This window comes from Conger conger, chromosome 18, assembly GCF_963514075.1.
Source record: "Conger conger chromosome 18, fConCon1.1, whole genome shotgun sequence".
Taxonomy (NCBI): domain Eukaryota; kingdom Metazoa; phylum Chordata; class Actinopteri; order Anguilliformes; family Congridae; genus Conger; species Conger conger.
The window spans coordinates 32,569,217-32,594,152 of NC_083777.1; the positions used below are offsets into that span (position 1 = coordinate 32,569,217).

General features: G+C 42.3%; 2 protein-coding genes across 4 annotated transcripts; both read left to right on the forward strand.

Moving 5' to 3' along the window:
- Positions 1–543: 543 nt before the first annotated feature.
- Positions 544–13,769, forward strand: LOC133118348 (glycine N-acyltransferase-like protein 3). Of its 3 annotated transcripts, none has more exons than XM_061228255.1 (7): positions 556–582; positions 3,737–3,810; positions 9,729–9,833; positions 12,308–12,415; positions 12,556–12,676; positions 12,769–12,901; positions 13,135–13,769. In XM_061228255.1, the coding sequence occupies exons 3-7, from the start codon at positions 9,759–9,761 to the stop codon at positions 13,532–13,534; spliced, it is 837 nt and encodes a 278-aa protein (XP_061084239.1). In that variant the 5' UTR covers positions 556–582; positions 3,737–3,810; positions 9,729–9,758; the 3' UTR covers positions 13,535–13,769. The 3 variants fall into 3 exon arrangements, with proteins under 3 accessions (XP_061084238.1, XP_061084239.1, XP_061084240.1); XM_061228256.1 differs by lacking the exon at positions 3,737–3,810 and adding an exon at positions 8,513–8,547 and having other exon boundaries at positions 564–582; XM_061228254.1 differs by lacking the exon at positions 3,737–3,810 and having other exon boundaries at positions 544–582.
- Positions 13,770–17,760: 3,991 nt separating this feature from the next.
- Positions 17,761–21,416, forward strand: LOC133118355 (glycine N-acyltransferase-like protein 3). The gene is made up of 5 exons (XM_061228278.1): positions 17,761–17,863; positions 20,176–20,283; positions 20,433–20,553; positions 20,651–20,783; positions 21,017–21,416. Exons 1-5 carry the CDS (start codon positions 17,789–17,791, stop codon positions 21,414–21,416), a joined length of 837 nt encoding a protein of 278 aa, XP_061084262.1. The 5' UTR covers positions 17,761–17,788.
- The last annotated feature ends 3,520 nt before the right edge of the window (positions 21,417–24,936 follow it).

Consider the following 24,936-nt stretch of genomic DNA (forward strand, 5'->3'; position numbering starts at 1 on the left):
TTTCAACCCGTGTTTGTTGAGGTAATGTTAGGGTGCACCGAGGATGGAAGACACGAAGGACGAGGGACTGAGATGATGAGGTGCTGAAGGTGTATTTTATTTACAGTGATGAACCAAATAATAATAAACTAAGAAGGAGGATTTTAGAACAAACAAAAGAAAATGGCATGTACTTTGGCTATGCCTCAAATAGTAGGCCCATTACACAGCACACCCACTCCATGTCTCAAACAAAAAAGGGAGCCCCCTCAGCTCTCTCCTGGAGCTATAAATGGGCATAGCCCCTCCCACCTGGCACCTTCCATGCACAAAAAAATAAATATAATCAATTAACAAAATAAAACAAAAAATGGTCGAACAGAACATAACACACATGGCCATAACAAGAATAACAAACAGCTAAACACACAAGAATAACAAGGGGGTACTAAACAGAAATTAAAACAATCATTCATGTACTATTCAAATTCCCCCCTTGTCTAAATTAAACAGGTGGTAGTTCCCACTACTCACCTTTCATAAATATCACCTGGTCCCCTTCTCTTCCTGTTTGGTTGTGAGACCAGGATTGAACAGACCCAGGTAAACCCTTTGTTTTATGTGGTGAATCATTTTTAAAAGCACCCGCTGTGCGTTGTTTACTCCCGCTCAGTGTAAAATGTAAAGCGTGTTGTGTTGCGGTTGCATGTCCGTAACAGTGTTAGTCTCGCCGCGGCGCTAGTCCGTGACAGGTAATATTTCTGTCGCTGTTCCTCCTTGTCCCTTTGTTGTTTCGGCAGTGATGTTGGAAAAGCACTCCGAGTCAATAATTGTTCAAACTATAAATCTTTAGTTTAAAATAAAACAGATTAATCTGGGGAATTTGTGTGCTCCGGCAAGAAGCTTCAAGAGACCAGAGAATACCAAAGTAACAGTAGGAAATGTCCTAGCCTTCATACAATATAGTTAACCAATCATCTGTCATACAAATGTCACATTGTCTCTTAACCCGCCTTAATATTTTCTGTCACTATGACAGCTGAGCTGTCTTAAGCCCCCATCCCTGCAATGTCAGGCCGCCCAGCCTGCAATCACCAAACAAAAACATTTCCCTTGTGAAGACGCACTAAGCCCGCATTCAGAAAGCAGCGTCATGACCTTTTAAACATCTGAGTAAATGAACTTCTTGTACTTTGTGTACTCTTGTACACAGAGTTCTTGTACAGCTCAATATGTTTGAACAGACATGGTTTTAAGAAAAGCATTTAAATCAAACTTCATCATTATTCTAAACATTAATAGTTTCAGAAAAAGCATTTTGATCAAACTTCAAAACGTTTTGTCCAAATTTAGTTTTTTTTTTTACATTGGAAACAACATTGGAAACTTTCTCCGAGCTGCACCAGCACTCAGTTTGCTCTCCTTCCCGACCAGAAAATAGTAATGGGCAGTTCGCAAACGAATTTTTCTTGAAGAATTCTTACAAATGAGCCAAGGCTAGATTAGTTTGGCTCTCTCCCCAAGCGCTGAGATCTGCCCGCCCTGCTTAGCCATTATAGTGATTTTAGGGACATGCACAGTGTCCAATAGCTACTTAACAGGACAGCATTGTGTGATCGAGCCGATAGGCTTCCCGAATTGCGAATCAAACAACCACAAGTGAACAAAGAGCCGAATGAGCCATTGAACGACTGAACGAACGAGTGAGCCCGAAGCCATTGAACGACTGAACGAACGAGTGAGCCAAAAGAGCCATTGAACGACTGAACGAACAAAACTTGAACTGTTGAGGCGTAACGTTAACTGTGTCAGGAGACATTCAGTGGACCAGCTGAATAGTTAGGATATCACAGATAGTATTTAGCGAAATGATGTTGTCTCTTAATTTTCTGTAATAGAGTCAGTTCGGCTATGCAATAAAAGTGATGAATAGTTTTGCAAAGACCACAACGTACATCGTGTAATTTTATTTTTGTAGGTAGTATATTGAAACGTAGCTAGCTATGTGTGGGCTGCAGTAATATATTTCAGGTGTAATCTTAATTTATATATAATGTAATTGTTGCCTATGTAATTTCACTTTAACATCAATGTCTCATACCTTACAATTTCTTAAGAAAACTGAAATGGAAGATAAAAACGTTTATTAATGCCATTTTTTTGGCTCCTAAGCAGATGGCTTTTGTGCAGTATCATCCATACTGCAAAGCATAATTAAACAGATGTTCAATGTATTGACCAGCTGCCCGCAAAGCAAGTGACGCCGGACCGGATCTGTGCCGGTACCGACTGACTTCGGGCAAGATCAGATCGCTTACGGGGTGCAATCCAAAAAATTAAAATATTGCGTTAGTTTTGTTTTCCTTTTATTAATAGGCTATGCTACAACAGGGCAATAAGTGGCGTCAACAAATGCTGTCTAAAAGAGGGGTAGCTAAAATTATGGTAATTTAACCAATGACACTTTGGTTGCGGTTTACACGTTATACTAAATTTATATTAAAAGGGGGAATGTTAAATCAATTTCGCAACTCGACTGAGTGATATTCCGAGGGAGCCACACGCGGAAGGCTTTTTTATGCTGCGAACGAACTGAGTAACACATGAGACTCGTGCCCGTACATTCCGGAAGTACAAGTGAACGAACGAGTGAGTCAAACAAACGAATATATTGAACGAACGGAGCCAAAAGATGCGGCTACCCGAAATGAACAAACGTTCCCATCGCTACCAGAGAACCATTTCTTGCTCTCTTAGTTGAGTTGCTTGAGTCGCCACGTGCTGTGCATTGCATTGCCCCCTACTGGTCAGAGTACACGCAGCTTCTCCATTTCGTTGCATAAATACTGCTTTTTCGAACAGAAATTATTGCAGGTCCTACACGATCAACCAGGAGCAAAGTTGTAACGTGAGAACGCTGATATTTCTGCAGTCTATAGGCAAGTTTGCGTTAGCTATTTGACTCAACCTTGTACGTAATTGAATATGCATGTTCATGGAGTATCATGCTTCGTGTAATTGCCTGCCTGGAGAAGCACCCCTTTGCTTTACAAAGGTCTCTATGACTTTTGGGAATGCTGACTATCTATCTTGCGTTTACTGACAATTCTTACATAATAGTCACCATGTAGTATGGAACCATCCCTGGGTTGATGAGTCAGTTGCGTGGCCTAAGAACATCACGGAGAAGCGGGAGCATTTCTTTAATTTGAAGCGGTAAAATAAACTATTTTACTCTGTCTGCCTGGGTTAGTATATGCTGAATTAACCAAATTTTTGTCTGAAGCATATTTCTTCATTCATGTTCTGTAACGCGTTACATATTTTTTTAGTTTCATCTTTAATTTGGACATTTTCCATTCATTAGTTGAAAAGCTTAATTAATGGAGCATGTAGGTCTCAGTGTGGTTCTTGAACTCCGTCCTGGTGGGCTGCCGCAATCTCGGAATTAAAAAAAACTTCACTTTTCTAAATTTTGTACTTTTTGTGTTCAGAGGAAATATTGATGCTTTGAAGCCAGATTATGTCTGAATTTGCTTTTACGCTCTGAAGACGGCTCTTGGTCAAGTAAAAATAATGACAAAGGGAGGTAAAACTGATGACTTAAAGCAGGGGTCGGCAACCCTGGTCCTGGAGAGCCGCAGGGTGTGCTGGCTTTCATTGTTACTTGGCATTAATTGATCTATGAAAGCCGTTGATTACACAGTTAACTCACCTCACCTGGTTTCTTGGGTCTGTATCGGTTGCTTATTTTAAGGTGGAGACGAAAGCCAGCACACCCTGCGCAGCTCTCCAGGACCAGGGTTGCCGACCCCTGACTTAAAGACTCAGGTGAATCAGCAGATTCCTAATTGGTGAAAGTGTTTACACCTGGCCATGCAAATTAACCATTAGTAGATGGGCTAATGAAGAAAACTATAATGAGCCAAACCTGTATTGTGTTAGTTTGAAGAGAAAAAATATGAAGGCATTTAAACACCTGTGGCCAGTGACCTTTAGAGTCTTTAATTTGATCACTCCTTCATCTCTTTCTCTCTTCCACTTTCCTCTTACACCCATCCATCTCCCTCACCTTCCACTGCCACCTGTCTTCCTCCACCCTCTCATCCACAATCCTCTCCTCCCTACCATCCGCGGAGTCTTTCTCTCGACTGTCTCCCGATGATGCGGCTACAACTCTCATGTCCTCCCTCTCATCTTCCTTTGACTCTCTGTGTCCCCTCACCACCAAACTAGCTCGGGGCTCCCCTCCCCCCCAGTCCCTAGCTTTCTGATGCTCTACGAGCTGTCCGAACCGAACTGCGGGCGGGGGAGAGAAAATGGAAAAGGTCCTGTCTCCCCAGTGATATGGCTTCCTTCCATGCCCTCTTATCATCTTTCCATTCCTCTGTCTCTCTAGCTAAATCTTCCTTCTTTCACTCGAAAATTAACGTGGCCGCCTCTAATCCCCGCAAGCTGTTTTCAACTTTCTCCTCTCTTCTGGCCCCCCCTCCCCCCCCCCACCCCCCTCATCACTCACACCTGATGACTTTGTCTCCTTCTTTGAAAAGAAGGTCGATGCTATTCGCAATTCCTTCTCCCAACCCTCCAGCCCTGCTGACGCTCCTACCCTCCCCAACTCCCTAACCTCCTTTTCTCCCCTCTCTGACACCGACACACTGAAACTCCTTACTTCCCACCGCCCAACCACCTGTCCTCTTGACCCCATCCCCTCTCCCCTCCTACAATCTATATCTGATGACATTCTCCCTTTTCTCTCCTCTCTAATCAACACCTCCCTCTCTTCCGGCACCATGCCCTCTTCCCTGAAGAGGGCCAGAGTCACTCCCCTGCTCAAAAAACCTACTCTTGACCCCTCTGCCCTGAACAACTACCGGCCTGTCTCTCTTCTTCCCTTTCTCGCTAAAACTCTGGAACCGGCGGTCTGCTCCCAACTGTCCACTATCAACAATCTCCATGACCCCAACCAGTCTGGCTTCAAGAGTGGCCACACCACTGAAACCGCCCTGCTCGCGGTCACTGAGGCACTCCACTCTGCTAAAGCAAAATCCCTCTCCTCTGTCCTCATCTTCCTCGACCTGTCGGCCGCCTTCGATACAGTCAACCATGAGATTCTGCTCTCATCGCTGTCTGGGATGGGTGTCACAGGTTCTGCACTCGCTTGGTTTTCCTCCTACCTCTCTGGTCGCTCCTACCAGGTGACTTGGAGGGGCTCTGTCTCCGACCCTCACCCCCTACGAACTGGAGTCCCGCAGGGCTCGGTTCTTGGGCCTCTCCTCTTCTCGCTATACACCATGTCTCTTGGTTCTGTTATCTCTTCCCATGGCTTTTCTTATCATTCCTACGCTGATGACACCCAACTCTTCATTTCCTTCCCCCCCCGACACCCAAGTCACCACACGGATCTCTGCCTGCTTGGCTGATATCTCTGCGTGGATGACTTCCCATCACCTGAAGCTCAACCTTGCCAAAACTGAGCTTCTCTACATCCCTGCTAAGTCCTCTCTGTCAATCGACCTCTCATTGACTGTTGAGGACTTTGTAGTTTCCTCCTCCCGTACGGCAAAGAATCTTGGGGTGACTCTTGATAACTGCCTCACCCTGGCTCCACAAGTATCCTCCTCTGCCAGACCCTGCAGGTTCTTTCTGTATAATATACGCCGTATCCGTCATCTCCTGACTGAGAAAGCCACCCAGCTCCTAGTCCAGGCGCTCGTCATTTCCCGGCTGGATTACTGCAACTCCCTCCTAGCCGGTCTCCCAGTGTGTGCCATCAAGCCCCTCCAGCTGGTCCAAAATGCTGCAGCCCGCCTGATCACCAGTCAGCCCAGGTCGGCTCATGTCACCCCGCTTCTCATTGGCCTCCACTGGCTTCCTATTGCCGCACGCATCCGTTTCAAGGCCCTAGTGTTGGCATTTCAGGCTGCTAAGGGGACTGCCCCACCTTACATACAATCCCTGATCACTCCTCACTCCCCAGCTAGACCACTCCGGTCTGCCAGCTCTGGTCGCCTTATGGTCCCCTCTCTACGTGCACCTGGCGGTCGAGCTGCACGTTCACGCCTGTTTTCCGTTCTGGTTCCTCAGTGGTGGAATGACTTGCCTACCACTGTCAGAACAGCAGAATCCCTCCCCCTATTTCGAATGACTTGCCTACCACTGTCAGAACAGCAGAATCCCTCCCCCTATTTCGACGCAGACTCAAAACCCACCTTTTCAAACTCTACCTTAGTCCTCCCTCCTGATTTCCCCTGCCCCTCCTTTCTGATATCCCTATCCTTGTCTAACCCCCCCCCAAAAAAAAACAAACAAAAAAAACAAAAAAACAAATGCACTTATGATGACAACTATGTTTAGAACAGCATTTCCTGTGTATTTTGCTAGTTTCTGGATGTGATGCTTTGACTTATGGTAGAACCTATGCACTTGTAAGTCGCTTTGGATTAAAAGTGTCTGCCAAATGACTAAAATGTAATCTAATGTAATCTTCTGAAAAATGTTTCCTTGTTTATTATCATTGTTTGCAATGCAGCGCGATAAGCACAGTGGGCCTCAATATTTTCGGAAATCCGTGTGAAAATGTGTGTGTAATCGGAAACGAACTAAAAATTTGCGCGGGATTCATGAAAGAGGAGGAGACACAGCTTTTTTTGTGTTGTGTGTATGTTGATCAATACAAATCAATAGGAAACAAAAAGCGCGTGTAATTTGAATAAATTGACGCCCATAAAGGACCACGGAAATAAATGTCAGTCAATTAAAAAGAAATGGCTGAGAAAATGCGAACATGAAAATGTATGTAAAACGTATGGAGGACTTAACATCGTGGCATAGAAGATGTTTTCTTATAATATACTTGAACTCGCCGTTATTGTTCGTTGTTTATTATTCTGTTCAAAAACAGACGAGGAAATTAAGATGATCCTTGTGGAGAAACATAAAGCGATGTGCCAAACCTGATGATGATCCACTGGGATTGAAACGTTGTCTACAATAATGGTGTGTTAGGAGCATATCACTGTGCAGGCTTCCTTCTTCATCCGAACTAACATCTAAATATTAGTAATTATTCTACGTTCGTTTATATAGGCTACATAAATTACGTATGCACCATGACTGGAATGCTGCATTGGATCAGAGTTATTGCAGTTTTTGTAATCTGTCTTGAGTTCCACATAAAATGGTTTGACATTAATGACTTTAATCTTCTATTCAAGCAAAAAGACAGTCTAATGCTGGGGTCACATCATATAGGAATGACCGAATTACCACCTTCCGACTGGGAGAAACGGTTCACGTCAACAAAAAAACATGCGCTCTTTCCGCAGTAGGCTAAATCTTGTAATAGGCTACACATTTACATGTAATGTTAAGAAAGGTCATACATATAAACGACGGTCTAAGATGGGTACCCCCTATTTATAGCAAACTTTTAGGCTTGTAGGCTACGCTTTTCGCAAACTTCATGTGTTTTATGGAATTTTATTCAACTCCATTCAAGCATGAATTAATCTGGATTACCGGAATGAAACATCACCCATTTCAATGTTGAATCCTGTTGCGTTTTTATATGATATGAATAATTGTAATATCCAATTATTTTATTCAAATAATTTTACCACTCAAAATCAAAATGAAATATAAATGAATGGAATAATAAATCCACAAAGCACGCTTTACAACCGCGCGCTTATATTTCCGAGAGCTGAGACTACTCCTGAAGTTCGTTCGGCTCCCACGAAAAAACTGACATCCGATAACTTTGATAAATCTCACATTTTCAAAGAATTTCCAAAGAATTTATGGGGAATTTCGTTCTGCTCACGTTTGATAAATGAGGCCCAATGTGTGCATGAGACTTATCAGTCATGGCATGCATCGCAATTTCAGACCATTCTGTCTGTGATATCCTCACACTGTGAAACGCACAGGGGACATTCGTTTGAGTTGTTGAAGTTGTCTACTCCCCCTGCTAATCTTCAGTAAAAACAGATTAATACAATTCTGTTAAGGAAATGGCTCTTTTTGCATATCACAGGTGAGCATCGTCTGATGAAACAGTTCGACAATAAAAAAAAGAACAATATACTTGAGTTTAACTTTCTTATTTATTTGCAAAGAAAAAACAAAGTGAGAGAGCTTACTGGCTCTGATTTGAATCAGGCATAGCAAGGCTTATATACAGTTTTCAGTACACTGACCCAGAAGGGGGGGCTTTACCAAAACAAAAAGACATGAAGCTGGCCACTAACATTTATCAGTATTTTGTCTTCTGATTACCCCTTGTTGACCTTGCTGTAAGACCAGAATGTGCTAGCTACCCCCTTCCAGGAGGAGCAGAGACATTAAGGTCAAAGGCTGTCTGTCTGCTGGGAGAGAGACAGAAAAAGACTCATAGTGAGCACTTAATTCAGAAAGTGGTCTAATAGTAATAAGGTTATTTTTAATCACGTGATTGTCTGTTGATGTCGGGAGCGGGAAAAGCACCAGCTGACTCCCGCCCCCTCAACGGGTTCCTATTATTCTTATGCAGAACCGACCCACCACAAGGAGCTCACAACGAAGCAGGTAAAGGGCAAAAGCTTTATTTTATTTATTCCCTCAAAGGGCAAGTCAGCCAACACGGGCGGGGTCTCACACGCACTCACACCTTTCACTTCCACGCACACCAAATAACCCAACCCCGAAACAATCGGCTGTCTCCCGCTGTGCAATAAAGTCTCCGGGTCGCTGAGCTGCGCCCCGAACCACTCTGCTGTCCACTGCACGCTGGATCTGCTTCACTGTCCGCACTTCCACCAATGGGGAATGAGCTAGTGCTGGCTCCGGTACTGGTCCGCCCGTTGCGTTACCACCGCGTGGAAGACTCAGTTCCCTCCGCCCTCGTCAGGGTGAGTGTAGTCTTACTGCGTCCTTCCTCCGCAAAGTCGCGCGGTCGTTGCCACGGCACCAGTCCGGCTCCAATAGTCTACGAACGGTAACATGTTGCTACACTGCATCAGTCGCCACACACTTAAACGAATCAATGCAGACAATAATAAAAAACAATGCTTCGTGATGTCCCTCTAATGATCGAAAACAAAGTGAGACTAATCTACTTGATGAAAAATGAATAAAGTGCATGAATATAGCCTACCCCTTTCCAAAGTCTCACAGTACGTAGAAGATTTTTTACATTTCGTTAAAACTGGAAAATAAAAACAACCTTGCAGCCGGTTGAAATTTAACGAACACCACTGTCAGTCAAAAAAAAAAGCATTTTACGGCCAAAGGCGGTCGATTGAGGGACGAGGATGAGAGGATCGCTCGTCCTGCCCATCAATCAATAAGAGGGCGGAGTTGGGGGGTTCATTTCCTCACGTTTTCACCCTGGCGCCACGGCACGGATTGGGGCGAACAAACGAAACTTCAGTCTGGGCTGCACGGCTTAATTTTCTTTTTCTTTTTCTATTTATTTTTTATTTTTTAAACAATAGGATTAATGTTATCTATAAAACAGAGGAAAAACACTGATTTCGGGTATATTACCCCTTAAAGTGTACTATATAACATCCTACATGCACGTTTCAGATCAACATCTTAAAAGATAAATTAAACCTCCCTCGAGAACTTTTGCCTGTCCCAGCCCACGTTAGCTAAACATGACGTTCAAATCCTTTCAAAAACATTATTTTGTAATATTGTGTGATTTCATCTCTCATATTTGAAACATCTTTTTTCATGAGTAATTAGGCCATGCTTCTTTGTAGGCTTTTAGCTGGATATCGTGTCTTGAAAAGATGAAGATTTTAAATAAGGCTGAATTACAACAAGCAGAAAAGGTTCTGCGGTCACACTTCCCAAAAAGCTCCATGGTAATGTATACATTATTTATTTTGGCAGGTTCCACAAAGAGTTAAATAACTAGAAGTAGCTTAGATGGTGAAAATAGCTTTGTTGGGATAAAATAATTAAAATAATTGAGGCAATTTGAAACCAATTCATGTAAATATTTTATAATTGTACTGTGTATTCAGTCATTTATTTTCTTAATTTTCAAGGATAAATGTTTCTATTTTGAGTATTGTTAAAGCATGCAACCATCTGTATGAAGCATGCAGTCGAAGCTGTTCTGGTTGTATATTGTGTTGATACCCCGGTTACATATTCCATATGTAGAGGGAAGGATCCCCCCTGGTCATTAGACGTGGATATTCTTTATGACTCCCTGGTTGTCCCAGCCACGCCCTGATTCATGCTCTATAAAGCACTGGAGTTGGCACGGAACATTTGATCAACCCTGCCTCCGAGTTGTCTACACCAGAGAACCATGGTTACAACATAACCAATACGCTCTCTTTCATATGGAGACTATCTCTGCACTCTGTTCCATATGTATGGGGAAACTGTGCAAGACACCCTACAAGGAGATGGAGCAGTAGCTCCCAGCAAGGTACAAAACACACCTGACAGGGAAGAGATGCACAGGACAAACAGAGAAACAGAAGAACTGGAAGGCAACTCAGCCTGTAAGATGCAAGGCTGACTGTAAGTGTCAGTTTGACACACTAGCTGAGGCAGGGCTGAACACAAGCTACTGGTCCCCAACCCAGCCAGCTTTGATAGACACAACCATAATTCTGGTCTCATCTCAAGTTGGCTGTTTGCTGTAGACTGGGCTTTATAGAGCATTAATCAGGGCGTGGCCGGCAGTCAGTGTGTCTGAAAGAATATCCACGTTGAATGAGCAGGGCTATTGTCGAGGACCCGGCCCTAGGCCCCCCTGATGAGAGATTGACGGGGATGGGTTAGGAAGGAATGCATTGTTAACCCCTCGCACACGCCATTGAGGTGGTAGTAAGAACGCCTGTAAGAAGAAAAATATGTGGTTCAGAGATAATGAGCAGCCATACTTGTCAGTAGAGGAGTCTGAAGTCGGGGGACTTAGATTTAGGGTTTTAAGGAGCAAGGTTAAAGTTCTGACTGAGAATACCCCAACCCTACAGGGGAGGGGCACAATGCCTGGCTAAAGAAAAAAAATAAGGAAAACGGAAGGGATGTCAATACCGAAAGAATATTAAGAGGCTTCAAGGGCCTTCCTGATTATAGCACAAATAATTTATCGGATAGATTCAAAGGACTAACAGTGGAGGAGTTAAATTATGAATTACACTCAGCTATTAGCTGGATTATCCTTTGTAGATCCCTTAAGGCGCCGCGGAGAGGGGCACCTGAAGAGTGTGTTGAGATGGTGGAGGGCACTAACTTCTGGCTTGTATGAAGTCAAAGTTTGGAGAAAGTCCAAGGAGAGATTATGACAGGGAGACAAATACCAGTGATGAATAGGTTCCTTAAAAAAATACAAAAAAGCTAGTGTTTTTCCACTCGTTTAAGATGGTGGAAACTCCCAACCGGAGGGGCACATGAGATAAAGTATTGGGGAAATTTCTTTTGAGGTATGAGAAAACACCAGTGCACATCCCAGACAACTGGCAGGAGAAGTACGAAGTGCAAAGTCACGTCTTTTGAAAGTCTGGGTCCTGATCCGGCCCCAGATTCCCAAACCAATGCAGCTGTTCAAAGAGCTCATCAACAGCAAGGAGGAGGGATCAAATCCCACAGAAAACGAGATGGCAATATTTAGGGCATGGGTGGTAATTATAATCTATATTACTAGTAAAAGTAGGAAAAGTAGTACATAGAAGCTCAACGTTATAAGTTTCCTTTCATTTTTATGTCTTTTATTTTTTAGTAAGATACTATATACGATATAAATAAGTAGTAGACTTTAGGGGTGTTCGTACCCATTGTATTAATGGAAGTTCAGTAGCTTTTATCTCCGTGAAGGGGGAGCCATAAGATAAGGTAAAGGCCAAAGAAGAGGATGGGTATTTGAGGGGTGTACCTTGACTTTTAAACATCATGGTGGAAAGGTAAATTAGAAAGAGCTAAAGGGGTATATGTAACTTGCATGTGATCAGCAAACTGAAAGATGATATTTACACTGTAATCTGTATAACTCTATTCTTTTGATTGATTATAATAAAGTATATCTTACTATAATCATATGTGATAAAGATTCTTTAGAGGAAAACATTGAATACAGGACATCGAATACCAGATTTGCATCACACCCTTCACTTCGAGACTGGGCTGGAAGTTCAGTAGAACTTACCAGGGCTCCAGAACGTTCGGAGTACTTGAGTTCGTCCCTGAGACACCTCCTCGTGGGGTACTGCTCGTGGGAACATGAGGTCTGAGCTCGGCAAGGGGTCCGTGGCTCAAGACACTATCTTTCCCTCCACATATGGAACTGTGAACAATACAAATTTTGTATTTTGTCCTTTAGGCTTATGGATATCTGTTTGCTATGAATAGAGACAAACCACATATACTAGAGGTTGTTGTGGACTCCTGGCCTGATTTTAAAACCATCATTTGTCGACCGCACCCACAGGTGACTACATATTGCATATTATGTTATGTGTATGTTCAATCACTCATTCTCTTTATCCAGTCAATTTCAGAATTGTACTGTATTCAATATGAATGTATATTACATTTGTCCACTGATTATTTTTTTAATGGCATGAACAGAGTGAACACACCCTGCTTCATAATGAGGGACTGACTTTCTTCAGTACTGATGAGAAGGTTCTTAAGAGAATGTTGACAGAAGACAGCATCTTAGATTGTAAAAAATACTTCAAAATTCGAGGTGGATCATTTTCTTATTCCTTTTTAACCTTTCTAACCATTGCAACCATGTGTTTTATGATTAATATTATGGGTTTCTCTTGTTTTCCGAAGGGATTGACATGCTTCATACCACCATGCTGAAGGACATTTCTGCCACAAAAGATGTCACAATGAGATCGTGTCATGTAACTCACCTCCTGGAATTACAAGACCCAAATCACCTTCCTCACCTGACAGTGAGCAGGTACATTCAGTTGGTCATTCCCATTCTCATATCTTTAGTTGAAGCTCCCTTGCATTTGTCACTGGTGGTATTTGTGTTTTTGTTGAGACATACCCAATGGTGTGCAACTGAGTGTCCTCTCATTGGCACAGAGATCTTACTGAAGTTTATTGACTAAATGAAATCCAAATGACTGGTCACAAAACAGGCCTTTTTCCTCTCCCTAAGTCCTGTGTTCCTGTCCTTCCCCACAGAGATGTGGAGGCCAGGATCTCCTCCCTGAATGAATTCCATGTCGGTTTGGTGAATGAAACCTGGAAACGTGGAGATGATGAAAAAGGTTTTCAACGAATCAAACATCTGATAAGCCACTTCCCCACATGTTGCATCACTGATGAAGAAGGCCGTTCAGTTTCCTGGGTGCTGCTGTATGATTACTGTGCCATGGGGTTGCTGTACACCCTGCCAGAGCACAGGGGGAAGGGCTATGCCAAGATCCTGCTGAGCACCATGGCAGCAAGGCTCCATGCCCAGGGTTACCCTGTGTACTGCTACGTTTTGGAGGAGAACCAGGTTTCCTACAGGCTCTTTAAGAAACTGGGCTTTACTGAATACCTCTCCTTCAGGGCCACCCGGTTTGAGTTCAACTACTAAACCAGTCTTACTTTTGAGGAAAATTACAAGTGTGGTAACTTTTCTAAAATACGTCTGTTATGTTGGCGTTTGCAATTGAGCACGGCCTGAGACTTAGTGTTTGACTCGCAATTACTCAGGCTGTCCTTTTTGGAAAAAGGCGATTTCAAAATGTTGAATTCTAAATAATTTCGGCAATTTTCAACCAACAGGCACAAACAGGACACTTGAAAGAAGTGTACGATGCTATACACAAAGCTCAATCAAATATGGATTCCCATAAAGAACCACATTCTTGGTCATGTTAGCTGTATTAAAAAGAGCAGTGATGGCTGATGACCTGTGGTCTGCTTCAAAGCTTTGCTCTGCACCGCACATTAGACACACCTGGCCGAGGTTTTGGACCCTGATGCTGGGTTCGATTCCAAATTTTATTCTCTCTTCCGGGTTTCAGTTATGAAATTATGAAAGTGGAGGGAATGATTATATTCCCTTGCTCCCTTGTCCTTCCCTCCCTCCAATGGCACAAAATGCTTCCCGCAAGAAGGGAAATCCCACAATGCAATGTTCTTTAAGGTGGACTGGCTGGAATACCCTTTCTTAGTTGCGCTCATACACACTGTCAGTGGGCGGGTGGGGTGGTGTTCCTCTGGTGGTGGTGCTCCTCTGGTGGTGGTGCCAAAAAAGTTAACAACCTTCCGCAACAACACCCAATTCTATTCCAGTTGGCCTTAGTCCCTTCTCTGCACCTTGTTGCTTTTAAATTGAAAATGGCTAGGGTTCTACAGTATTGTGTACAAGTTTTAGGCAGATGTGTAAAATGCTGTAAAATAAGAATGCTTTCAAAAATAGAAATGTTAATAGTTTATTTTTTATCAATTTACAAAATGCATGAACCGAAGCAGTGAATGAACAGCAGAAAAATCTGACCACCCTTTGCCTTCAAAACAGCATAAATTCTTCTTGGTATACTTGCACAAACGTTTTGAAGGAACTCGGCAGGTTGGTTGTTCCAAACGTCTTGGAGAACTAGCCACAGTTCTTCTTTGGATTTAGGCAGCCTCAAATGATTCTGTCTCTTCATGTAATCCCAGACAGACTCGATTATGTTGAGATCAGGGCTCTGTGGGGGCCATACCATCACTTCCAGGACTCCTTGTTCTTCTTTACACTGAAGATAGTTCTTAATGACATTGGCTGTATGTTTGGGGTCGTTGTCCTGCTGCAGAATAAATTTGGGACCAATCAGATGCCTCCCTGATGGTATAGCATGATGGATAAGTATCTGCCTGTACTTCTCAGCATTGAGGAGATTGCTTCTTCCTGATTTGTTCAAAGTATCCAGTCTTCCAGATTCACGGTGTTTCAAAAGATGAATGAATGAGTGTGCATGTATAGGCTATGTTTGTAGCTGAAATGCTAGGCATATGTTATGCAGGATAGACTATAAAGCTATAAAATAGCCCAAACAAAAAAGGATATGTCGGGACAAAATAAAACTAAAGAAAGCTCTTCTAGAAAACTTAAACTTCCTTTACAAATGAAAACAATTGAAACTTTAAAGCAAAGCTCGTAAAAAAAAAAAAAAAAAAAAAACGATTTCAGCTCGGCATCCTTCAGGTGAGCACCTGTCTTCAATTGGCAAACTCTGCTTGCATCATCCAGTGGTGCCCTTAAATAGTCAAAATTTGTTGTAGCTGGCCAACCTTTGGCTCCTACACACCGGCCCCTATTGTTTGCCGTGTGTAACATAACAATACACGAAACAAAATTTAAGGAGGCAAATCAACATCAAATCTTTCGTCAAATCTTTCGTATTCCTACAAGTCTACTTATGTGTGTAATGCATTATGTGTGTAATGCAAACGTATGAATGTGTGTGCGTGTGTGCGTGTGTGCGTGTGTGCGTGTGTGCGTGTGTGCGTGTGTGCGTGTGTGCGTGTGTGCGTGTGCGTGCGTGCGTGCGTGCGTGCGTGCGTGCGTGCGTGCGTGCGTACTTACATGGACTTGTCATTTTCTTCAGTGTGACACTTGGACCAGCAGGCAAACCTTACTGATAGGTTGTTCTAGTGTGCTAATCTTAGTTCTCAGAAGTACACTCCTAACATGTCCTCTTGAATCTGCTCTAGCTTTCAGTACTCTACCCATGAGCCATGAACATCCAGGTTTGAAGTTTCTTTTGGTGCGATTCCACTTTTGCCTTGATTGCATTAGAGGCAGGAATTCCTTTTATCATGACAAAACATCTAATGCATACATGACCTGCAGAAGCTTGGTACGCTGCTGCCAATGAGGTTAGCCAGAAAAACTAGTTTGAAGACACACCCCAAGAACTCTTCTTATCTTCCAAACCTATGTTGCGATCATCAATCAGGACCAAGGTAGTAGGGTGAGAACATTGATATTTGTGCAGTGAATAGGTAAGTTTGTGTTAGCTATTCGACTCAACCTTCCGTTTACTGACAATTCTTCCATAATAGTCACAATGTAGTATGGAACCATCCCTGGGCTGGTAAGTACGAGCTGATGAGAGTCGGTTGCGTGGCCTAAGAACATCACGGAGAAGCGGGAGCATTTCTTTAATTTGAATCAGTGAAGATGATAAACTATTTTACTCTGTCTGCCTGGGTTAGATGAGAAGTTTAATTGGTGGCACGTGCTATGCAATATAGCCTACTGCTGTCCTGGAATTAAAAAAAAACTCCACTTCTCTATATTTGGTTCTTATCATGTTTAGAGGAAATATTGATGCTTTTAAGCCAGATTATGTCTGAATTTGCTTTGCAGACTAAAAGTCCCATAATCACATTGTGCTCTTGGTCTAGTGAAAATGACATAAAGGGAGGTAAAAACATGAAATTAAATATTAACTGATCAAATTAAAGACTGATCAACAGGTTCCTAATTGGTGAAAGTCTGTACACCTGGCCATGAAAGCTAACCATTAGGTGATGGGCTAATGAAGAAAGCTATAATGAGCTAAACCTGTATTGTGTTAGTTTGAAGGGAAATAATATGAAATAACACCTGTGGTCAGTGACCTCATTAGGAGTCTTTAATTTGATCATCTGAAAAATGTTTCCTTGTTTTTTGTCATTGTTTTCAATGCAGCACGATAAGCACAATGTGTGCATGAGACTTTTATTATTTCAGACCACGTCAACATTACCTCTTAATCTAACCTCTAGAATAGGCTGGATGAAGAAGCTTGATTTATTTTATTTTTTAGGGAGGGAATGCAAAACCTAAGTCTACAGAAAGACGTTTTTAAAAGAAATGTGGAAAAGAGTCACGGATAACCACACAAGAGTCTGTGATATCCTCACACTGTGAAATGCACTGGGGAACATTCGTTTGAGTTGAAGTTTTGCCTACTTTCCCTGCTAATCCACAGTAAAAACAGATGAACAAACTTCCCATAACAGTCCTTTCCGAATAAACGTACATGCAGGCATAGATGTGTACGAATCATCTGGGAATAACTTCAGTTGGTTGTGATACAAACAGATTGAGAACTGGGCTATGGTCAAATCCAAGAAATATTCTGCACTGTGCACTCATTCACCCAAAGTCGCTTGCTTTGGGAGAATGTGACACAGCAACATAACATAAATAATCTGCAGACCAACAGACCAACTGGGAGGAGCAAAGGTGAAAAAATATATATTAAAAAAATCGAAATCCTGAGTCCGACAGTTTATGGAACTTAACAACCACTTTCAGTGCGATTCCAACGGAATAATTCGTTGTTTGTTTGTTTTTTTTTTAAACCGGTTTTTGCTGACTGTGTCTAGCTTATTCCTGCACTCGTCTTGAACAATAAAAAAAACGAAAACTTTGAGAGTTCGTGGTCTGCAACGGAGCCCTGAATCTGTGTCCGAGCCTAAAAAAAAACTTTTTATGTTTTGGCTATGTTGTAGGCAAGCCTATAATGGAGAGTACTAGATGGTTAGGCTATATTTATGTGGAGGTGCACATCAGTCTAGCGGTGCCTATAGTCTGTGGTGGCGAAAATGAAATGTGCCACAACCAGTTTTTCTGATGCACACCCACCGTCTTTTTTCTGCCTAAACTACTGATAAGAAACCATGACTTATGTAAAGTTCAAAATCCGAGGCGGTCAGTGGAGTTTTGACTATAGGATGTCATATTAGAAACATATCTCAAATTTGAAACTTTCATGAGTAATTCTTTAAAGATTATTTTTTTTGAAATGTAGTTAATATAGGCCATCATTCTTTGTAGGTTTTTAGCTGGATATCGTGTCTTGAAAAGATGAAGATTTTAAATAAGGCTGCATTACAACACGCAGAAAAGGTTCTGTGGTCATACTTACCAAAAGGCTTCATGGTAATGTATACATTATTTATTTTGGCAGGTACCACAAAGAGTGAAATCACTAGAAGTAGACTAGATGGTGAAAATAGCTTTGTGCGGGAATAATTAATAATTAAATAATTAAATAATAATTAAAATAATTGTATTGAGCCAATTTGAAACCAATTAATGGAAATCTTTAATAATTGCACTGTTTATTTAATAATTTATTTTCTTAATTTTTAAAAATAAATGTTTCTATTTTTTGTATTGTTAAAGCATGCACCCGTCTGTTCTGGTTGTATACTGTGTTGATACCGATATGTAGAGGGAAGGATCCCCCCTGGTCATTTGACATGGATTGTCACGCTGGGCGGACAGAGGAACCAGAAGCAGACATAGGGGTGTAGAAAATGGCAGGTTTACTAGCAGATGAAGGGGCAGACAGAGTGTCATCGCAAACGGGCAAAAGTTCAAAAACCAGGGGGTCAGACAGGCAAAAGTAGATCCAACAGAAGAGTCCACAAATCAGGCAGGGGTCAAACGCAGGGAATCCAAGAATAAACAGGGCAAGGGCTCGGGAAAACAAGGCTTGGGAGAAAACAAGGCTTGGGAAAACAAGGCTTGGGTGAAAACAAGGCTTGGGAAAACAAGGCTTGGGAAAACAAGGCTCGGGAAAACAAGGCTTGGGAAAACAAGGCTCGGGAAAACAAGGCTTGGGAGAAAACAAGGCTTGGGAAAACAAGGCTTGGGTGAAAACAAGGCTTGGGAAAACAAGGCTTGGGAAAACAAGGCTTGGGAAAACAAGGCTCGGGAAAACAAGGCTTGGGAAAACAAGGCTCGGGAAAACAAGGCTTGGGAGAAAACAAGGCTTGGGAAAACAAGGCTTGGGAATAAGGAGGCTAGAACAGGGAACGGAATAAAGGGCTCGGGACTCAAAAAAACAGGACAAGACGAACTAGCAAGGTGCAACTGAAAAGGACAGGTATAAATACACAGGGGAATGAGACAAACTAGGCGGGGCATGGGAGTGAGGGCGGTCTAACAACTAAACATCAGGTGAGACACATGAAAGGGGAATAGCACAACGCGGACTGGAATCGCAAAGACACACATGTAATACAAATGGCTCCGGACTAGGGAGTAGACAATTGCACAAAATCAGGAGATGCAGAGATACGGAGAGACAGGTGCGAATACTTTGCTGAAACTAAGCAAGTAATCAGTGATAGAATAGGGAGGCGGAGTTACAGAACAGAATTGAAACTGGAGATGCGTTAGTAAGTTAGTTCAGTGATTTAAATGACAAATAGCCAAAACTAATGAATGTTAGTTTGTTAGTTTGATGAACATATTACTGTGTTAGGATTTGTACAGTACTAATTATACTATGTTAGTTGGGATTAGTATATTAGTGCTGTGTACAAACATGAAATGGAGAGAAAGCAGGAAGTAAGGAATGCAAGATTGGAAGGAAGGTTGAACCCCGGAAAGACCGTAAACACCCGAATAGTGGGGCATGCAGACAAGGGAGTGACTGGGCTCATAAACATTCAGACTCGGACATCACAGGGGAAGACGAGTGCAAAGACGAATGAATATAAACAGAACACCAGACATGAATATGAAAAATAATAAATGACAAGAATAATGATAATAAACAATGATAAACTAACAGACAGAAAACAGGAACATAACAGTGGATATTTTTTATGACACCCCGGTTGTCCCAGCCACGCCCTGATTCATGCTCTATAAAGCACTGGAGTTGGCACGGAACATTTGATCAACCCTGCCTCCGAGTGGTCTACACCAGAGAACCATGGTTACAACATAACCAATACGCTCTCTTTCATATGGAGACTATCTCTCCACTCTGTTCCATATGTATGGGGAAACTGTGCAAGACACCCCACAAGGAGATGGAGCAGTAGCACCCAGCAAGGTACAAAACAAACAAACACGATGTGCACACCTGACAGGGAAGAGATGCACAGGACAAACAGAGAAACAGAAGAACTGGAAGGAAGCTCAGCCTGTAAGATGCAAGGCTGACTGTAAGTGTCAGTTTGACACACTAGCTGAGGCAGGGCTGAGCACAAGCTACTGGTCCCCAACCCAGCCAGCTTTGATAGACACAACCATAATTCTGGTCTCATCTCAAGTTGGCTGTTTGCTGTAGACTGGGCTTCATAGAGCATTAATCAGGGCGTGGCCGGCAGTCAGTGTGTCTGAAAGAATATCCACGTCTAATGATCAGGGCGATCCTTCCCTCCACACATGGAATGTGTAACAAAGTGGAGAGAGTCTCGGTATGAAGAACATTTTTGCATTTTGTCCTTTAGGCTTATGGATATCTGTTTGCTATGAATAGAGACAAACGACCTACACTAGAGGTTGTTGTTGACTCCTGGCCTGATTTTAAAACCATCATTTGTCGACCGCACCAAAAGGTGAATACATATTACATATTATGTATGTGTATGTTCAATCACTCATTCTGTTTATCCAGTCAATTTCAGAATTGTACTGTATTCATTATCAATACATATTACATGTGTCCATTGTTTGAGTAACTGTTTTTTTTTAATGGCATGAACAGAGTGAACACACCCTGCTTTATAATGAGGAACTGACTTTCTTCAGTACTGATGAGAAGGTTCTTAAGAGAATGTTGACAGAAGACAGCATCTTAGATTGGAATAAATACTTCAAAATTGGAGGTGAATCATTTTTTTCTTCCTTTTTAACCTTTCTAGCAATTGCAACCATCCATGTGTTTTTATGATTCATATTATGGGTTTCTCTTGTTTTCTGAAGGGATTGACATGCTTCATACCACCATGTTGAAGGACATCTCTGCCACAAAAAACGTCACAATGAGACCGTGTGGTGTAACTCACCTCCTGGAATTACAAGACCCAAATCACCTTCCTCACCTGACAGTGAGCAGGTACATTCAGTTGGTCATTCCCATTCTCATATCTTTAGTTGAAGCTACTTTGCATTTGTCACTGGAGGTTTTTGTGTTTTTGTTGAGACATACCCAATGGTGTGGAACTGAGTGTCCTCTCATTGGCACAGATACCATACTGAAGTTTATTGACTAAATGAAATCCAAATGACTGGTCACAAAACAGGCCTTTTTCCTCTACCTGTGTTCTGTGTTCCTGTCCTTCCCCACAGAGATGTGGAGGCCAGGATCTCCTCCCTGAATGAATTCCATGTCGGTTTGGTGAATGAAACCTGGAAACGTGGAGGTGATGAAAATGGTTTCCAAGTAATCAAACATCTGATAAGCCACTTCCCCACATGTTGCATCACTGATGAAGAAGGCTGTCCAGTTTCCTGGGTGCTGCTGTATGATTACTGTGCCATGGGGATGGTGTACACCCTGCCAGAGCACAGGGGGAAGGGCTATGCCAAGATCCTGCTGAGCACCATGGCAGCAAGGCTCCATGCCCAGGGTTGCCCTGTGTACTGCTACATCGAGGAGCAGAACCAGGTCTCCTACAGGCTCTTTAAGAAACTGGGCTTTACTGAGGACCCCTCCTACAGGGCCACCTGGTTTGAGTTCAACTACTAAACCAGTATTTATTTTTTCATGAAATTATAAGTGAGGTGAGGTGACTACTAAAATACCTGTTATGTAGATGTTTGCAATAAAGCTCGGCCTGTGATTTATTAATGTTTAACTTGCACAGTTACTCAGCCTGTGATTTATTAGTGTTTGTGTTATGCCGGGGGGAACAGAGGAACCAGAAGCAGACAGGGGTGCAGAAAAATGGCGATTTAATATCAAAAGGGGCAGACAGAGCAGAGCCGAAAAACATGCCAGGGTCAAAACCGGGGGGTCCGTCCAAAAAGGCAAAAACAAAAACAAACGGCTCCGGACTAGAGAGTAGACAATTGTAGAGAATCAGGAGATGCAGAGATACGGAGAGACAGGTGCGAATACTTCGCTGAAACTAAGCAAGTCATCAGTGATAGAATAGGGAGGCGGAGTTACAGACCAGAATTGAAACTGGAGATGCGTTAGTAAGTTAGTTAAGTGATTTTAATTACAAATACCCAAAACTAGTGAATGTTAGTTTGTTAGTTTGACAAACATATTAGTGTGATAGTATAATTAGTACTGTACAAATTCTATGTTAGTTGGGATTAGTATATTAGTGCTATGTACAAACATGAAATGGAGAGAAAGCAGGAAGTAAGGAATGTAAGATTGGAAGGAAGGCTGAACCCCCTAAGCACCCGAATAGTGGGGCACGCAGACAAGGGAGTGACTGGGCTAGAAAACATTCAGACTCAGACATCACAGGGGAAGACGAGTGCAAAGACTAACGAATATAAACAGAACACCAGACATGAATATGAAAAATAATAAATTACAAGAATGATGATAATAAACAATGATGAACTAGCACACAGAACACAGGAGCATAACAGTTTGACTCACACTGATACTCAGCAACTTCTCTTTGTGAGCATGGACATATATATAAAATTTATTTGGTTGACATAAAACTGGAGGCAAAGGTATCTCATTATAGGCGAGACGTTACTGCGGGATCATCAAGCAGCGATGTATTTTCACTTTCCTGTGCCAGTCCACAAGAAGCTGAGGACGGAAAGAACCTGACCACGTTCTGGAAGTAAGCCATGCTTTCATCTTCTATTCAAGCAATAATGTAATCGAAAAAGAGTTTTATGCTGCGTTCACATCATTTCGGAATGACCGAATGACCAGCTTCTGACTGGGGAAAACAGTTCATGTCAACTTCTGAAATCAAATGCGAGGCAACGAAACGTGCCCTCTTGCCTACGCCATGCCCCAAATCTTCGAATAGGCTCAAGCAATACATTTACGTAATGTTAAGAGCGGCTATACACTTAGACTTGTTGGCTTCGCTTTTAGCAAACTTCATGTGTTTTATGGAATTTATATTTTGACAGATTTGTGTTCGCAGTGCATTCTGTTGTGTTGGGCGAGATGCACATGGGGGCGCTAGCGAACACACTGTCACATGTTCAACGTCATCACCCTGGAAATATACATTTTAATGTGTTTTACATTTCAATAACATTATGCTAAGTGTTCAGAATAGCATATACTGTTAAGGGTTTTCATGTACTTTATAATGAACCAGGTTGTTTATGCATCTGCATTGTATCCTAAATGTTATTCCTGATTTTGTGTGTAAAAATGAGGGTGAGAAAACACAACTAGTTTAGGTTGTCCGGAGCGGACCTAAGTGAGAACTGCATTAAGTGATACATTTGGGTATAAAACCCTGGCCCGCGAAAAGCGAGGCGGCGGTTGTGCCTGTACTCGGTTGAAGAAGTGCATGTTGGAGCCATTGGAGAAACTTTGGCGTAAACCCTGAGACAGACCCACAAAATCAGGAGTAATTATCAGCCCGGCAAGCGGCTGTGTGTATTTCACCTAGTAATTGGTGCTAGCGAGGTGCTCTCGCGGGTTATTTGTCTTTCTCAAATTGTATCTCCAGTATCTCTATCGAAACAACGGTTGAACAGTGATGCGGAATCCATTCTACAATAAACGGAACTTCTTTACTCTACATGGACTCCTGTCTTTGCCTGCCATTGCCAACTGACAAAGAACGTGTGCACGCTACTGGGAATCCGACATAACAAGGGCGTGGACTTGTTTCAATATTCAACTCCAGTCAAGCATCAATTAATCAGGATTACTGGCTTATTCAAATATTTTTTCAAAATAAAATATAAATGAAAGGAATAATAAACGCATTCATTCCTTTCATTTCCGCGCACAATACGATCAGCTGAGACCACTCCTGAAGTTCGTTCGGCTCCCACGAAAAAACTGACACCCGAAAACTTCCCACATTGTATTTGCAAATACATTTCCAAAGAATTTAGTTCGTTCGGCTCACGTTTGATAAATGAGGCCCAATGTATGTGTAAATTATTTAATTAAAAAGTTAAGCATACGTGCATAATTTGTATTTGTTATTTTATTTTGTTATTCGTGTTAACCGGACGTGCTTTTCTTTTGACATTATATTCTTATTTCATAAAGTGAACGTAGATAGAGAACGGAAAGGATAAATGGTGCATTAACGCAACGTTAACGAGATAAAACTAGTGATAAGTACGAACGGGGAGAGTAACGGGAGTTCAGCGCCAGTCGGAAAGGGCAGCACGTTCTTACGTTGGTCAATGAAGATAATTGGAGCTCTAAACATCTTTAGATCATCAGTCCAGGCTTGTTCTTAATTATATAGGACGCTACAGTCAGAACTTGACCAGCCGCCCCCAGGCTGCACAACATGGTCTCGAGTCTATAAAGTAAATACCCGCTGCGGACAACAGGTGGCAGAATTTGTCTGGAAACTGAACGATACCTATAATGTCTCTGGATGCACTGAAAGTGGCTGAAAAAGGCGCAGAAGCCTCATTCGAGAGCTTTAAGGACATTCATGAACAGATAGACAATCTAATCAAAGAAATTCAGCATCTTAACGGCTTGCTTCAAAACGAGTGATACGACAAGGCAGGATATAAAGGAAACAATCAAAGGTAAAGAAAAAATGTTGGCTGATCTGCAGTGAAAAGTTCCGAGTGATACAGACAAACCTTGCCACTCTGAGCGTATCAGAATGCCAACAGAAAAAATGCTTACTTATCAACAGGAAGAAGCAAGTAAAAAGGAAAAAAGATTTACCGGCTTATACGAACAGTGGAAAATCCAAGCGCGTGAGGCAAGAGAGAAACTTAAAGTCAGAAATGACTAAAGAACACCTGTCTTCACTTGCGGACAGTTTAGAGAAAGGGGAAACAGACTTTACATTGAAGTAAGAGGTCAGGGAGCACCAAGAGCTGATTTAAGGCGAAAGGTTGATGCATGTGAAGCAGTAACCAGTGACATTATCAAAATCATCTATGAAAGATTAACAGGGATTACTGGAGATTTGGATGCAGAAAATGAAAGATGTCGTCTGTGTGAGCTGCTGGATCGTGACTATGCTCTCTCAATGAATGGTTCTACCGCTGCCCAGTCAAATAGGAGCCATCATTCCTCGTCTTCATATAACGGGCTGATGCAGCAGCAGAGCTAGCAT